We start from the raw sequence: 15896 nt of genomic DNA on the forward strand, positions 1-15896 counted from the left end.
ATATCATCATTCATTTCATTATTCCCTTTCCTATAAGTAAAAGCTCTATTTATTTATTCACATAATGACACGTATTACAAAAATAATAACAACGCATCCTTAATTCTATGTAACTAAAAGCTCTGTTGGAATACGGCATATTTTTTTAAATTATTTATTCATATTTTTTTCCATTATAAACTATGATTCATAATAAAAATAATGTGACCTCACTGGGGTGGGGTTACCCGTGCCGAGGACACTTAACAATATACTTTTTTTTTAACAATATACTTAACAATATCGCGCCCCAAAAGTATACTGTCGTAAGTCTAAATTTGGTGGTTTTGAATTATGAATACAGTTTAACCACATTTTTTTCTCTTAGAAGACTCACGTATTTCTACATTTTTTTTGAGCGAGATGTATCACAAACTTTAATATTCTTTTGAATCATTTGAGTAAAATGTCGAGAAGTAATATCTAAAATTTTAACAGTAAATGAGCAAATTCCACAAAAAATACTCTCCATTATAATGTCAATAAACATTAAGTTACGAGCATTGATACATAAAAAAAAATCTCTTTGGTCTCTTGGAAAATGGCCGATTTAGACGTACCACAGTATACTTTTGTAGATGCGAAATGTGTACATTTGTGGGCTTATTGTCAAATAGCAAATTCTACCACGAAAGTAAAATGTGTTATTTTAATATGTATTCATCATCATCATTCCCTTTCCGCACCCAATGGTGGATAGGGCGCTGCATTGGTACACCTATCACAGCGTATCTTGATCATTTTTTTTGTTACATGAAAGTAAGATGATCAGTCTTACGCTTCAGATACCAGTCCAGGGACTATGAAATATTACGTTGTGAAAATACCCTTTCAAATAAATATTTCTTATCAACCATGTCGGGAATCGAACCCGAGACCTCTTGCATGGCAGGCTAACGCGCTGACCATTACACCACGAGGCCGATATGTATTACAAAATTAAATCCCCTGAATCCCGGGAAGGACAAATATTCCCATCTCAAAAGAGCTGAACATAGATGACAGACATATGTTTAAAGCGTGTCCTCCAGTTTTTCGGACACATCACCATACAAGTTGAGAGCGGTCTTGAAAACTTAATGGTTGTGGGAGGGGTTGAAAAAAATAGTGGGAGAAGAAGATCCTCACTAGATGTATTGAACAAATCAAGGCTGCTACAGGAACATCAGTGGTTTAATAATATTCAGTATATGTATGACGAAGGAACAGTCGAAGAAGCTAGACTTTACACAAAATAATCCAAACTGTGTTATTCAATCTATGGTTATTATTTATTGGTAGGTGTTGCCCAAGTGGGAAAATTGTGACCTAACAAGATAACAACTGTTTGAACTTGCTTTCTAGATGGTATGGATCCACCAGGATACGACGATGGCCGAGGTGCAGGAGAAGTGGCTCGGGAAGCAGGGAGAGGAGTGGAGGTTTGAGCTGAGGGTGCGCTACCCCCCTCCTAACCTCAAGGAACTTCACGAAAAGGACAAAGTCACATTCTTTTATTATTACGATCAGGTAATATTTTCAAAATCAATTATCCGACTAACTTAGAGACTCCCAAATATTAATTCCTGATTTTGAAAGTACTAATTTTGTGTTTTATAATACTTTGGACTGTATTTGAAGGAACGGTCTACTTCTTAGTGAAAGTCTTTTGGCCTGTTTTGTTAGCCTTTGGTCTGCCTGGGAGGAGTCTACCTTAAGGTTGGCCTTGTAATGCAATCTGAAATAGTCTGGATGGATCCATTCTCCCCATACGTGCATATCAATGTCCCACCTAACGACATCTTCGATCTCGCTTATTTCTGTTATCTTTACATTCCTTACTCTGTCTTGGGGACTCTCGCCAGATATGCTCCTGAGATTCTTCCTTTCTAATTGTGGTGTCTTCTCTGCACTGCATTCGATCCCATATATCATGATAGTCATGTGTTGGCAACAATTATCCAGTGTGTTTATAGGAACCTTTACTAATACTAAATATTGTCAAGTTTCTGGCACAAGTTGGTACTTAACATTACACTATAGACCTTAAAATATAGTTTGATTAGAATGACAGTTGTCAGCAAAAGTAAGGACATAACTTTGTAGTAACGTCTAAATCTAATTTCCCCAGGAGTGATTTATATTGACACGAAAAATAGTTAGTATCTGGCAGGTTAATTTATTTTTTCAATACAATGTTTGAAATAGAAATCAACATAATTATATAAAATCAGCTTTAAAACTAAAAAAAAGTAAAATAAACCTAATTAATAACAATGTTCTTACAAGGTTACGTCATTTTGCAAAAATGTTAGAGATGAGACAAATTGATCAACATAAATCGATCAAACAAAAAAGAATTCATATCTGTTATTCGTGAAAAAAAGTATGTAATGTCTTATTTTTTAGTAAATAGTTGTCTTTAACACACTGTAATAGGCTTGTTTTTGCCTTTATATATCAATTTTCGGAAACAGAGTCTCATGTTTGCATGAAAAAAATCGATTTGATCAGTACATGATCAGTGATCAATAATTTCCCATCACTAGTGACATTAGTTTGACAGCTGTCACTTAAATCAAGCTATATTTTGAGACTTTAGTTTTGAGATATTGCACTTTTAAAGTTAAAAGCTCATCCCAAATCAACAATTCAAATAAAACCACTAGTAGAATATCATAAATCATTATTTGTTGTATTTATAAAATATGAAATATTTCTATTTGCTTTTCAAACAAAGATTAATTGATGCCAGTTACGGAGAAATATCACTTTAAATTTGGTAATGTGTCCAAAATAAAACACGTTTATTGGTCTTTAATTCTACTTAATTTTTTTTAATATACAAGAGGGTATATTGTGACACGTTTCATCTTGTTAGGACATTTTCAAACTAACTTAAATATTTACAAAGTTTCCTTATGTACTAAAAATAATTGCTGTTTGATGATTGAGAATTTCCATACAAGCCAAGATAAGTAAAGTAATTAATAATCAATTAGGGTAAACTGGGTATATTCTATTAGGTACATTATGGGTATATTAAGGAAAGCCTTCTATTATTTAATAATATTTGTAAGGGTATGAAGTGTCGCACGCAACTACACTGGCTCAGCATCAGGCGTAGAAGAAACATTCACATTCTATCACTTCTTCACAATATTTTAAATAATCCCACTTTGCCTGTTTATCTGAGAGAGCTCATCCAACCTCTTTCACAACACAGACTATCTCTTCGTTCTAGTAACGAGAGAACCCTTTTAATACCCTGTCATTGCTCTAATTTTCTTGCCTCCCCTTTCACAGTAGTAGCCGCTCGATTGTGGAATAATCTACCCACTAATGTTAGAGACGCCCCTTCTTTATTTACATTTAAGTCAAGATTGAAATGTCACTATCTTAATATTTAAATTGTTCCTTTATCCTTCGTCTTTCCTTCCCATCCCCTCTCCTCTCTTCATAGTATAGTGTTATTTTTTTTAAATATATTTATTTTTGTTTATCTTTGCTTTTAATTTTTGTATAAAATTGTAAGATTAAATATGTCCATGTATTTATAATTTTCTCAAACTGAACGGTTTGGGTAGGTAGGAAGAAATTGCCTTAAGGCAATATGCCCGCCCTTATATGTATATTTATTGTATATGTATATAAAGTTTCAAATAAATAAATAAATAAATATGAATTTAAAATTATTATAATAATTATAATAATTAGATGTTAATATGAATAGAAATATTAAAATAAAAATATCATAATTTTTTACGCTTATCAGTTCATGGTTTACCTCTTCGTTCTCATTCTCAAGGCACTCTCTTAATACCCATACACAATTCCTCTTTCTTCTCTAACTCATATAGTGTCCATGCGGCTCGACTGTGGAATCATCTCCCATCCACCATCAAAGATGTTACTACATTATCTCTGTTTAAATCACGTCTGAAGAAACATCTCCTTTCTCTTCCTTAATCTCTCCTCCTTTCCTTTTTCCTCTTTCCTCTTTCCTCTTTTTTCCTTTTTCCCATTGAGTAATAGTTTCGATTTAAGGTAATTTATAAACAAATACGTTTATTTCTATTTTTATATATCTTTAAATTTTTAATCTTTTTTTTCTATTGAATATGTACTGTAACTTGAATTATAAAAATAAAACTTTTATTTTATTGGTTGGTTGGAAGAAATTGCCATTTGGCAATAAGCCCGCCAATGTACAAATAATCATTATGTACAAAAAGTTAAATAAATAAATAAATAAATAATTTTCGTATTTTCTATGCATCATTGTTGATTTCTTCATTACAAATGTTTTTTTGGTCTACTCCTTATATTTCAAATTCTTACTCTATTATATTTTCTAGGTAAGAAATGATTACCTGAACGCTAGTCATCCTATGTTGGATCAGGACGTTGCGGTTCAGTTATGCTGTCTCGAGATTAGGTAATATTATATTGATCAACTTTTTTTTTGTTGCTTTTTTGTGAATACTTAAACTCTTGACAAATGAATGCTGCAAACAAAGTGTATGCTAATTTCATTTATTTATTTATTATTGCAGATATTTTTTCAAAGACATGCCACAAATAGCCCTGGACAAGAAATCTAATTTAGAATACTTAGAAAAAGAAGTCGGACTTCACAAATTTCTGCCCAAGTCCATTCTGGACGCGACGAAACCCAAGGCCCTTCGAAAATCCATCCAGCAGCACTTCAAGAAGGTAACTGCAGGAATATATTTCATCATCATTTTCTTATGTTTCTATTATTTATTTTCAGACTCATCAGTCCATTTAGTTGCAATAAAAGACATTGAATTTTAAAATTTTATTTCCTTTTTTGTTTTTTTAATTATTGAAATCTACAGTCATATACACAATGGTACAGTTACAATATAATAAATACTAAATACTAGACTAAAAATTATTTCAAACTTATGATTAACAATGTGTCAAAAGAAAAAAAAGTTTGTATCTAGAAGGACACCAGAAAAGTCCATGTCCTATCTCGAATTTACAATACATCATTGGTTCATTCTGTGCTGACTGCGGGTCAACATATCATTATTTCGCAATCAGCGAATCAGAAAATTGAATGCCATTTGTTCCAGTAACGATGGTACATCAACCAAGCCACTACAAAAACCAAACATGAATATGGAGTCAATGTTTTTTCTAATTTTTTTTGTAGAGCATTGGCAATATCTTTGTAAGTGTAGTCTGCACCCTCGAGGCCAATCATCCATGCTACTTTGCTTAGCAGACGATGCTGCACATATTCAATATGATTTATTCGGCCTACATGGAAGGAGGACCAGATCACACCTGCATATTCTTTTTTGACTTGTTTTTTGCTTTCTGTATCCGGGTTGATGAATAATACAGTACTTCTTGTGAATTGGAACAAAAACCTGGATGTGAGTTTTCAACTCGATAGCTACATCATCATCATTCCCTTTCAACACCTAATGGTGCATAGGGCACTGCATTCGTACACCAACCGCAGCGCATCTTGATCATTTTTGTTACCTGAAAGTAATATGATCAGTCTTAGGCTTCAGGTGCCAGTCCAAGGACTATGAAATATTCTAGTATAAAAACTTAATAGCTACGCTGAGGTAAAAATCCTGAAAACGTAAATAAAGTGGAGTGTCTGTCTCGTAGTGTAGTGGTTGGTGCATTCTACAACTAGATGTACATCTCGTTTTATTTTTATTGTTATCTTTTTTACACCACAACATGCTCGCTCCATTACAGTAGTGAATTACCTCACAGAACACCCAGGCTTGAGAAAAATCGCATTAAATTTTTTGTTCTCACCGGAAATCGAACCCGGAACCTTCTGGACCTCCCGGAACCTTCTGTGCGTGAGTCAACCAGTACACCACGGAGGCCGCCATATTTATGTTGTTAGTGGAGTAATGAAAAAGCAATATTATGTTTATGAGAGAGTTTAACTATTATTTTTTATTTAAATTGCGGAAATTTGATTGTAATTGTTGATTTTGTATTGTCCATTTATAATACCCAATATTTTTTAGGTTTCTGGGCTAACGGAGGTAGAGTGTATGCTGCGTTTCTTCGACCTGCTCAGGCCACACTTTAACTTCGATCAGGAGACTTTTACTGTAGCCCTCGGAACAGGCTGGTCTATTCCTGTAGAGCTGGCCATCGGACCCAGTATCGGTGAGCACTATTCAGAATACCCTTTTGATTTCAGTAGAATATTTACAAAAATATCTCCAAACTTACAATCAAATTTCTCTGAATTACCAACGCAAACAGAAGGAGGTGTCGAATATGCTCACTTTTGTCTACATGACATTTCATTTTGGAGGCTTGTAATCAAATAAAATTATGTATGTGGCGTAAACGCAATGTTTTGTAGAGCAGAAAATTGTCTCTCGAATTGCTTATAAGCCTTTTGTTAACGAAAAGGCGGACTGTAGATGAAAATCGAATTTCATTCAGTTTTGTGATTGGGAAATATTTGAGAAAGGAATAGGTACATGGAGTGGATACCTATCTTCAATATAATCTGAATGTTCTTCAATTTCTGGAACTGGATCACAAATGAACTTTAATATAACAATGTTTTCCTCGACGCGCGACGATTCCAACCACTTCTTTATCCGATTTTATGTCAAGTCAAAAATGTTGTATTGTTTTTGTTCTAAATCCGAATCTTTTAATTTTGAATACCTTTTATCTTAATGTTAGGTAGGTACCATAAGGATGGGTCAAAGGAAGGATGGGAACGAAAGGTATTTGGCCAGGAATAGTATCGATAAATGCTGTTATTTACTTAACACCTTTGCCATTTAGTTTTACTTTTAGTGCCTATTTTGAAATTTTGAAAAAAACAGTCACAACTTATGTTAATATGGTTTGATTAGATTTTATGCCAAACAGCATATTTTGCACATTTTCTTAAAAGTAGTTGCTTACATGAACCTATATTAATATTAATTTTAGACAGTTTGAGGTAGTGACGCGGATTTCAGATCCGGAGGTTTGAGGTTTGAACCCCACTCTACCACAACTGTTTTCTCTTTTTATTAAGAATTTATTTTTTATTATAAAAATGATCAATATAATAAATTTAAATATTTAGACTAATTTATTTATTCATTCAAAATTACACTCGTTTAAATGTTCATGAACTTATTAAGGCTTTTTAGGCTATGCCCGTATCAAGCCATAATAATTACATGTGATGTGATATAATAACAATCCAGAAAAACAAAGTATAAATAAAAAATAATTAAATTCCAAAAAAGATAATGTAAAAAAAATAAATTGATATAAATATTAAAATACAAATTATAGAAATTTAGATTCATACATAATCAAATATACAAAATATTAGTATCATTGAAATCAATAGAAAAAAATGTATTAAAACATAATTGAAATGATAATTGAAATATGGTTTCTAGAAACTCACTCTATACTGTAGTGAGAAATGAGATTAGTAAAAAATAATGTGCCATATAACAGTGGGTACTAAATTAAATATTACAAAAATACGGAGTGAGAAAACAAAAATATCAAGATATATAAAAAGCAAATAAAAGTATGGAGTGTGGAGCAAACTAAGCATTGACATTTCTAATATATTAGTGAATTTTTTTGATGGAGTGATTTTTGATTTATACAGGGTGTTCATTAAACCCTGTCACATCCGAAACCACGATGATCAGTATGAGCAAGAAGACATATTGACACATTAAATTATATTTTTAGAATGAATAGAATTTTAAAAAATAAAATATCAAAAAAAGCAAATGGTTGCTCACCAGGGGAGAAACGAGGAGGGAGAGGGGGGAGTCTGATGCGCTCCCCTCACTTCTCCCCTGCAAAAGTAAGCAACCATTTGTTTTTTCAATATTTTATTTGGAAAAAATTTCTTGGTTCTAAATATTTTTTAAATATGCTGATATGTCTTCTTGCCCATACTGATCATTGTGGTTTTGGATGTGACAGGGTTTAAAGAACAACCTGTATAATAGTTTGAACTTCTCATCTTTAAACACTAGTCTGAAAATGTCTCGAGATCGATTAAACCGGTTATTGGTCGATCAAACTAGGTGGATTTAAGTGCCGCTGTGTCATTAATTATTAAGATTTTATTTTACGTATTCAAACTATTAGTTTATGCCACAAATATAGACCTGAGTGCAGCATGCCACCGAGTAGGGTTTCTCAGTCTCAATGTGTATTCCAATTTTAGCATTCCAGTAGTAACTTCGCAACCTTTCAGGTGTGTCCTATGTGTCCCATCGAGCGGGCTGTGCCCCAGAGTACACGCGAGTGGCGTCCTTCGAGGACGTGGAGGCCGTGCGCACCCTAAGGGGCGACTGCGAGAATGTGCAGCCCTCGGTGTGCAAAGGGGTGTTGCAGCTGCGAGTGCGCGCCGCTCAGGATACTCTCGCCCTTACTTGCCCCACAGTACAGGTATGGCACTACTCATTATACAGGTATAATTAATTTGTCATATTCTGATATATTCGATTTACCATTATCTCATCTCAAAACCGACGGTATTTACAAGCTAAATTGTAAAAACTGCCCCAAAGTATGCATCGGTAAGACTGCCATTAAAATCACAACGAAAGTAAAGGCGCACATGAAAGCATGAAGGCTCGGCTACCCCAAAAAATCGACTTTTGCTGAACACCATAGAAACGGGGCATAAGTTTATATTTCTCTTTTCAGGTCGCCGAGAGTTTGGCAGATCTCATAGACGGTTACTGTCGACTCTTCTCCAACACTGGAACATCACTTTGGAATAGAACAAGTAAATAGATAACATTTTTACAATACTAATCTTTTAAATATCACATCAAATTTTAATTATAAAACTTGATACATACTTCGGAGACCCGGGGATGGATGAGGAGTAGCCTTGGAGGGCGAGAATCAATATACGGAGACCTGTCACAATAGACGCACACAAGTTGCACTGGCGTACGGACCTTATTTAGCATTGACTGCCATCAATAACCCGATCGTCACGGTGCTCGTATACGTCTGTGAGCACCTATGACAGCAACTAAGCACGATGCTCACAGCGCATGTGAGCGCCCAGCACCCAAGATTCAAACCTCACGATCTCAGGAACGAGCATTCAAATCAAAATCCTTTTTGGCTTTGACATCTGTCTTCCTTAGATTATAGGTTTGATATGGTTTTCTCCAGCCTGACGAGACTGTGGCGTCGAATCCAAATTTGGGTAGATATGGTGACTGTCGAGTATTTTATATGTCTCTATCAAGTCACCCCTTTCTCGCCTTTCCTGCAGCCTTGTGAGACCGAGAGTTTCCGGTCTCTGCATACGGAAGCCATTTTAGACTTGGCGACAGCTTTGTGACTCATCTTTGAACTCTTTCGGAAGTATATTGAGAAAAATATTTTTTTATAAAATTTGTATTTTGTGGTTATTCATTAAAATAATAATAATAAATTTTGTTTTTTTTTCTGTCGACGGTTTCAAAAGCAAAAATAATAAATAACCAAATAATCAATATTTCATTTGGTCCACTCCTGTCTAGTTTTAAAGATCGTATCGACTTGACTTATTAGCTCCATATGTTTAGATTTAAACAATTTAAATATGAAATGGGATTTCATTTTCTTTATTTTATATGTTTATGCACATTACAAAAATATTTCAAGGCATACATAAAACGAAAAAAAATTATACTTACATTTAAATATACAAAGATGGTAAAATAAAAATACCCAGCAATATTGGAAAAAGGGTGCTATCCTCTCTGAACTTTTTTTTCACTAATATGAAAGATGATGATTAGGAACATAAAGAAAAAAAATAAGATTCATTAGTAAATTATACATTGATAAAAAAGCTTGTCTAGCTTTGAAACCGGTCGGTAGAAAAAATAAAAACAAACAAGATCTGTAAAGATTATGCAGACGAATATATCTTTCACTTAAATTCTGTGAAAATGTTCAATATTGTTATAATTTGATAAGCCAACATAGTAATGAAATATTTTACATCTATTACAAGCTGGCATATTGAAACACTACCCGTGTCCATGTAAAGGTAAGAGATCATAATGTAATGTTTTTCCCTCTTATTTTTATTTATTTTTTTTTATTTAATATAATCATACAATGCATATACATTATACTCCCAGGAGTTATTAGAACTCATTCCGGGACTGAGGAAAATATAACAATTTTATAAAGTACATGATATAAAGAGTTACAAGAGACATCGCATTTCTGGCTAATCTTAAACCAGTTCATACAAATAGAAATTTGAAGATCAACCAGATCAGATTAATTTCAATAGAGATATGCCAGTTTAAAGTGTAACAATTATACAATTAAAAATATACATCCTAACTACAAACAAACATCTTACCTTAAAAGAAAAATCTAACAATTATAAAAAAAGTACATCATTTAAAGATCAATCAGAAATGGACCAGTTTAATGTATAACAATTATAACAAAATACATAATATGATAGACTAATAAATTTATACTACAATATACAATTATAAAATATACAATATACATCCTAACCAAAAAGTACATAGTATGAAGAACAAACAAGAAAAATACTATTTTATCCTACAAATATGCAATTATAAAATAAAAAAAACATACATCCTAGCTAAAAAGCATTAAACATCAGATATAGAGAAACCTTAAATAAAACAAACCATTAAAAAGCAAGCAATCAAAAAGAAGGAAAACAAACACAATTTCTTATAAATAGAAACAGTAAAACATCAAATTAATATCCAGTCAAAAATAACCTTTATATTTGTTTTCTATAAAAAGGTTTAGGAAGAAATTCTTAAGGGCCACGCTTTGCACTTTACGAATTTTGTTTTCTTTAATTTTACTTGGTAGCTTGTTATAGAGAGTTCGAGAGATATTCTCCAAAGACTTTTTTCCAAACTTCGTTGAATTAAATTTCGGTATATGTAGATTTCTTGAGCTACGCGTATTGTGGCTATGTATCTCGTTATTAAGGGGGTGTTATGATTTTAACATCTTATTGTTTTTTAAGTAAGTGGTTTTTTAAGCGTGCTACAAATTAAAATAAATTAATCAAATATTTGCTGAAGTAAGTTTGTTTTTATTGTGTTCGAGAACACTCATTTAAAAAAAGTATATATATTTGTCAAATGTCTTCCGCAACCAGCAGTTAGTTACATGGCGCTATCTGTCAGTCCAATTTTTTGACACTTTTTCCAACAAATCTGTTATGTCCGATACCGTGCATGTTATACTGGCTTCCAATACTTTGAGAGTTATTGGTTTATTTCCATAGACCATGGACTGACGTAGCTCCATAGTAAATAATCTAATTGCATCAAATCACAGACTTGCGGAGGCCATTAACAGGACAGGAAATAATGTTGTTGCCAAACTTGTCAATCTGTAAATTTATGGTTTCATGAAGAACCCCATACACTTGGTGAACAGAACACTGATTTTTCAAGTAAATTTTCACAATTTGCGAATGTTGTTCGAGCGTGAGGTGTTCTGTGTTATATGCTTCATAGCGTCATTTAGTATTATTTTTTATGACTCTTTCATGTTATTTGTTTAAGTTAAAATGTTTCTTTTCTTTCTATCTAGAAAATAGTACATCTTCCAATGGACCAGCCCCGGGAAACACGGGAACCATGCTCTCGGAGGACTATGCGGAGATTGTGGATGAAGATGGTGACTATTCTACTCCTGCTGGTAAGTTACACCCTTGCCGAAAGAAGAAGTTCTGTGATATTAAATATTTTTACTGTGTTACATATTTAATTTAATACGCATCATAAATTGTTTATTACTCATTGATTTTATTCATATTCAATGTTTTACAAATAAAATGAAAAAATATTATCTGTTTTAGCCCGAGATTATGAGCTGGTGAGGAACCAAATTGAACTGACAGCCATCATTGGTGAAGGACAATTTGGTGATGTGCATAAAGGTAATTTAGTTCATATTAACATAGCATTTTAGATATGATACACAGCCGAAACACTGGCCTCTCGCTCAAACTTCTGGATTCGGTTCCTGGTGAGTTGTATAATAACTTTGTCATCTGTAGCCCGCTTCGGAACACCAAATGTGCCATTGCTCTGTGTGTGCTTTGTTTTATGCAAACTAACACTGAAATATATCGTCATGATCGTAAAACAATGACACGTGTGATTTTCTTCACCTGTATATGAGAGCTACACTTTCTCACAACTATCGAAGTACAAAAGTACAGCGGTCTCTCCAGTATGCCATATACAGGGTGTTCTTTAAACCCTGTGACATCCGAAACTACGATGATCAGTATGAGCAAGAAGACATATTGACACATTAAAATAAATTTTTAGAACGAATAAAATTTACAAAAATAAAATATTAAAAAAAACAAATGGTTGCTTACTTCTGCAAGGAAGAAGCGAGGAGAGGGGAGGGGGGAGTCTGATACACCGTCAATTACATGGCCACGCTCCCCTCGCTTCTCCCCTGCAGAAATAAGCAACCATTTGTTTTTTTTAATATTTTATTTTCTAAAAATTTCTGCGTTCTAAATATTTTTTCAAATATGTTAATATGTCTTCTTGCCCATAATGACCATCGTTGTTTCCGATGTGACAGGGTTTAAAGAACATCCTGTATATAACAAGAAGAAAATATTTAAAACAAATTTATAAAGTACCTAAAACACAAAACCGGTATTTCTTATGTATCAACTCTCACTGCCTCCACCTACCATGGAATCTCTTCTCTACAATACCGCAGAGTGTGTGCGAACCAACTACTGCTTCACAAAATTATGACAGGATTAGTTGACTGTGCAGAACTACTTAGTTTAATAACAATACATGTGCCAGCCAGGATTTGTAGACGGTACCACCTGTTTCATGTACCAATAAGATACAAATGATGTTTTGTTTGTTAAAAATGCTTTTTTTCATAGGACTTTTTCAGTGTACAATACAAAATTTAAAGACATAGACTACACAAACATCACTCTGTCAGATTTAAAATTTACACTAAAAATCCATTATGTAACTTAGTAGACATTATATTAATAAATATGTACATCTCCCTTCCCCTCCTTATCCTCTCTTCAAGCATCCTTGTCCTAATCCCGCCCAATTAGTAAATACTGTTCTTAAAAAAATTAATTCTTTGATTATTGAAAAATATTTACGAGTACGTGAAAATAACATTTTCATATGTATAAACTTATATGTATTTAAGGTATATAATATGTAATATATTTTCTTTACTAACTTTGTACACTTTGTGGAAATCTGTTTTTGGTTCCGAGTTTATATACTATATCTGTTTGTTTACTATAAATATGTATGTAGAACTGTTGGTTCCCAAATAAAATAAAATACATATATATATACAATAACACATCGCTTCTGCCGTGTAAATGCCTCATTAATAGTGATTTCCAGTAATCCGGCAGTGTTCTGGTCCAATATCTGCCAGATTGCCGAGAGACCGCTGTACTTTTGTTTAAAGTGGAAGGCATAAAATTATTTTCTGTTTTCATCTGCTTTTTCATTTTAAATGACTTTTTGAACACTTGTTCTAGATGTCGCAGTATGTATTATTTATGTTAAAAAAAGCATCTGTTTTTAAAACATATTCAATAAATAAAAATTTAAATTATTCTGTTTCCCATATTTCCCAGGCATATGTCGCCTGAAGCAGCCGAACCACCCGTCGCTGCGCAAGTACCTGGCCCTGCAGCGCCAGCAGGCCCGGGAGGGAGGGGCGCCGCCCCCGCCCGCGCCGCCAGGGGAACCCGTGCTGCCGGTGGCCGTGAAGACCTGCAAGATAGACGCCGACCTCGCCACGGCTGAGAAATTCCTCGAGGAGGCTTGTGAGTTGGACACTCACATTTATTTAACCAGCATGGATGATCAAAATTCTGAATCAACAATGCTTTGAGCATGTCAAAATGTTTGTCAACATGCTGGATCTCCTCCCTAGGGAGTTATGAATCTCACCCACATGATTAAAGGTTTCAGCTCTTTTACTTCACAAAAGTCAACAGATGGAAGATTTGATAAAGTGTGGATGTTGAATCTTACACATTGTGTAAAGTGGCCACTGAAACCAGCCAATGACAGGTCATAAGCCCCGTAAATTCCTAGATTTCCATATTAACTTCTCAAAAAGGTTTTCCCTCTGTGTTGCAAAAAAATTTGTTCTAAAATTCTGATTCTTTAAAAAATCTGAATACGTCATTTTTGTTTCTTTTTCTAGATATTATGCAACAGTTCTCCCACTCGCATATAATCGGTCTTGTGGGGGTGTGCAGTGGGCCGCCCATTTGGATAGTCATGGAGCTCGCTACCCTCGGGGAGATGAGAGCATACCTGCAGCAGAATGCCCACCGGTAATATTTCATTTTTTTGTTACCATGTGTTCATTCAGTTTGTGACTCACTGAAAATTATTTAGCTGTAGTCAAATTGGTTATCGTGATAAATAAATAAATGAATCTTTAAAAAATACAGTAAATTAAAAGAAATGAACAACCTTTACTGATCTCACGTTCTCCCAGCCAGTTTCAGGGGAAATTTAATAAAACTATGAAATAATTAAACAGATATCACAATAATTGATTTTTGCATAATGATTTGCAGAGAATGAGGAATTCCACTGTTTTCTAATTTATTTATTTTCTATTAGCGTACTATTTAACTAAGCAAAATTTTAATTTTTTTGTGCGTTATTTACAAAGATATGATTTTTTAAAGTTACATTTATCAAATACCGCGCCAAATGACTGTAATCAGTGTGTCACTTTTCAGTAGTGACGTCATGAAACGGTTAGCGTTCTTACTTTCACTTACCGCGGTAAGTTGTTTTTCTCCAGCCAATAACTTCTAAGAATCTATGGAATATTGCTTTGATTACTTCATTTAGTTGATCGTAATTTGCTCATTTCTATGTTATGGTTGTTTTTACGAACGTTTCGATTTAGAAAAACCTAGAAAGTTGACATAATCTCTGGTTGAAATGTCAAATTATACTGTTTTTTTCTATGGTCAAAACGTTCCTTACAAAGTATAGGGGCTTGAAAGCGGAAACCGGAAATCCTACACGTTGATATGAGTAACGTCATTATTTACGATTTTAAAATGAATACTATTTTTAACATTTTTTATTTATTTTTGCGTGCGTTTTTGAGATATTTCATCCTATTCCAAAATTTTTAAATATTCACCTGTACACGAAAACATTTTTAAAATTTAATTCCGGGTTGGGCTGGAATTCCTCATTGTGACTCTTTAACAAAACAGGTTGTATTGAAATATCAGAAATAATCATATTTTTTATGATTGTATTAATAAAAATCAAAAAGAAATGGAACTCATACGAAACCATAATTATATGTTTTATTTTATTTCATTGGAAAACTAACAGACATTTATAAATTTATAAGACACAATTATATTATAAATACATATCATAAAGTCCAATTAGAGGCTTTCATATAATATTGTTATTGTAAATGTTGTCACATAAAAATTATACATAACATAAAATAACTAATCATACAAAACTTATAATATTACTAAAAATCTAAAATATTGGTCACACAGTTGCACATTATAATATATAGTACAACTATAGTTGACCATACAGTGTACATTTATTATGTGCCTACAAACAGAACTGCACATAACCTGCATATTATTCAAGGTGTAACATCATAACTTGATTTTTTTTTGAAAATTTCATTTTTAAAGGAATTTAAAGATATGTTAGTAATATCAATACAATTTAATTTCTAATTACACGTATTGAGGGTTACAAATGAATTTTTAAACGATTTAGTGGAACATTTAGAATACATAATACATTGACGTC

General features: G+C 33.1%; 1 protein-coding gene across 1 annotated transcript in view; it reads left to right on the forward strand.

Moving 5' to 3' along the window:
- Fak (protein tyrosine kinase 2 Fak) overlaps window positions 1–15896 on the forward strand; it is a 124376-nt gene that overhangs the window by 91224 nt on the left and 17256 nt on the right. The window contains exons 4-14 of the mRNA XM_088230375.1: window positions 1384–1548; window positions 4377–4456; window positions 4575–4734; window positions 6054–6198; window positions 8276–8469; window positions 8731–8812; window positions 10046–10081; window positions 11638–11745; window positions 11906–11986; window positions 13706–13897; window positions 14284–14416. Of these exons, the coding sequence (XP_088086501.1) occupies window positions 1384–1548; window positions 4377–4456; window positions 4575–4734; window positions 6054–6198; window positions 8276–8469; window positions 8731–8812; window positions 10046–10081; window positions 11638–11745; window positions 11906–11986; window positions 13706–13897; window positions 14284–14416 (1376 nt within the window). The remainder of the gene's footprint in view (window positions 1–1383; window positions 1549–4376; window positions 4457–4574; window positions 4735–6053; window positions 6199–8275; window positions 8470–8730; window positions 8813–10045; window positions 10082–11637; window positions 11746–11905; window positions 11987–13705; window positions 13898–14283; window positions 14417–15896) is intronic.

Source organism: Micrasema longulum, unplaced genomic scaffold (assembly GCF_059751315.1).
Source record: "Micrasema longulum isolate JH-2025_06_02 unplaced genomic scaffold, ASM5975131v1 h1tg000748l, whole genome shotgun sequence".
NCBI lineage: Eukaryota > Metazoa > Arthropoda > Insecta > Trichoptera > Brachycentridae > Micrasema > Micrasema longulum.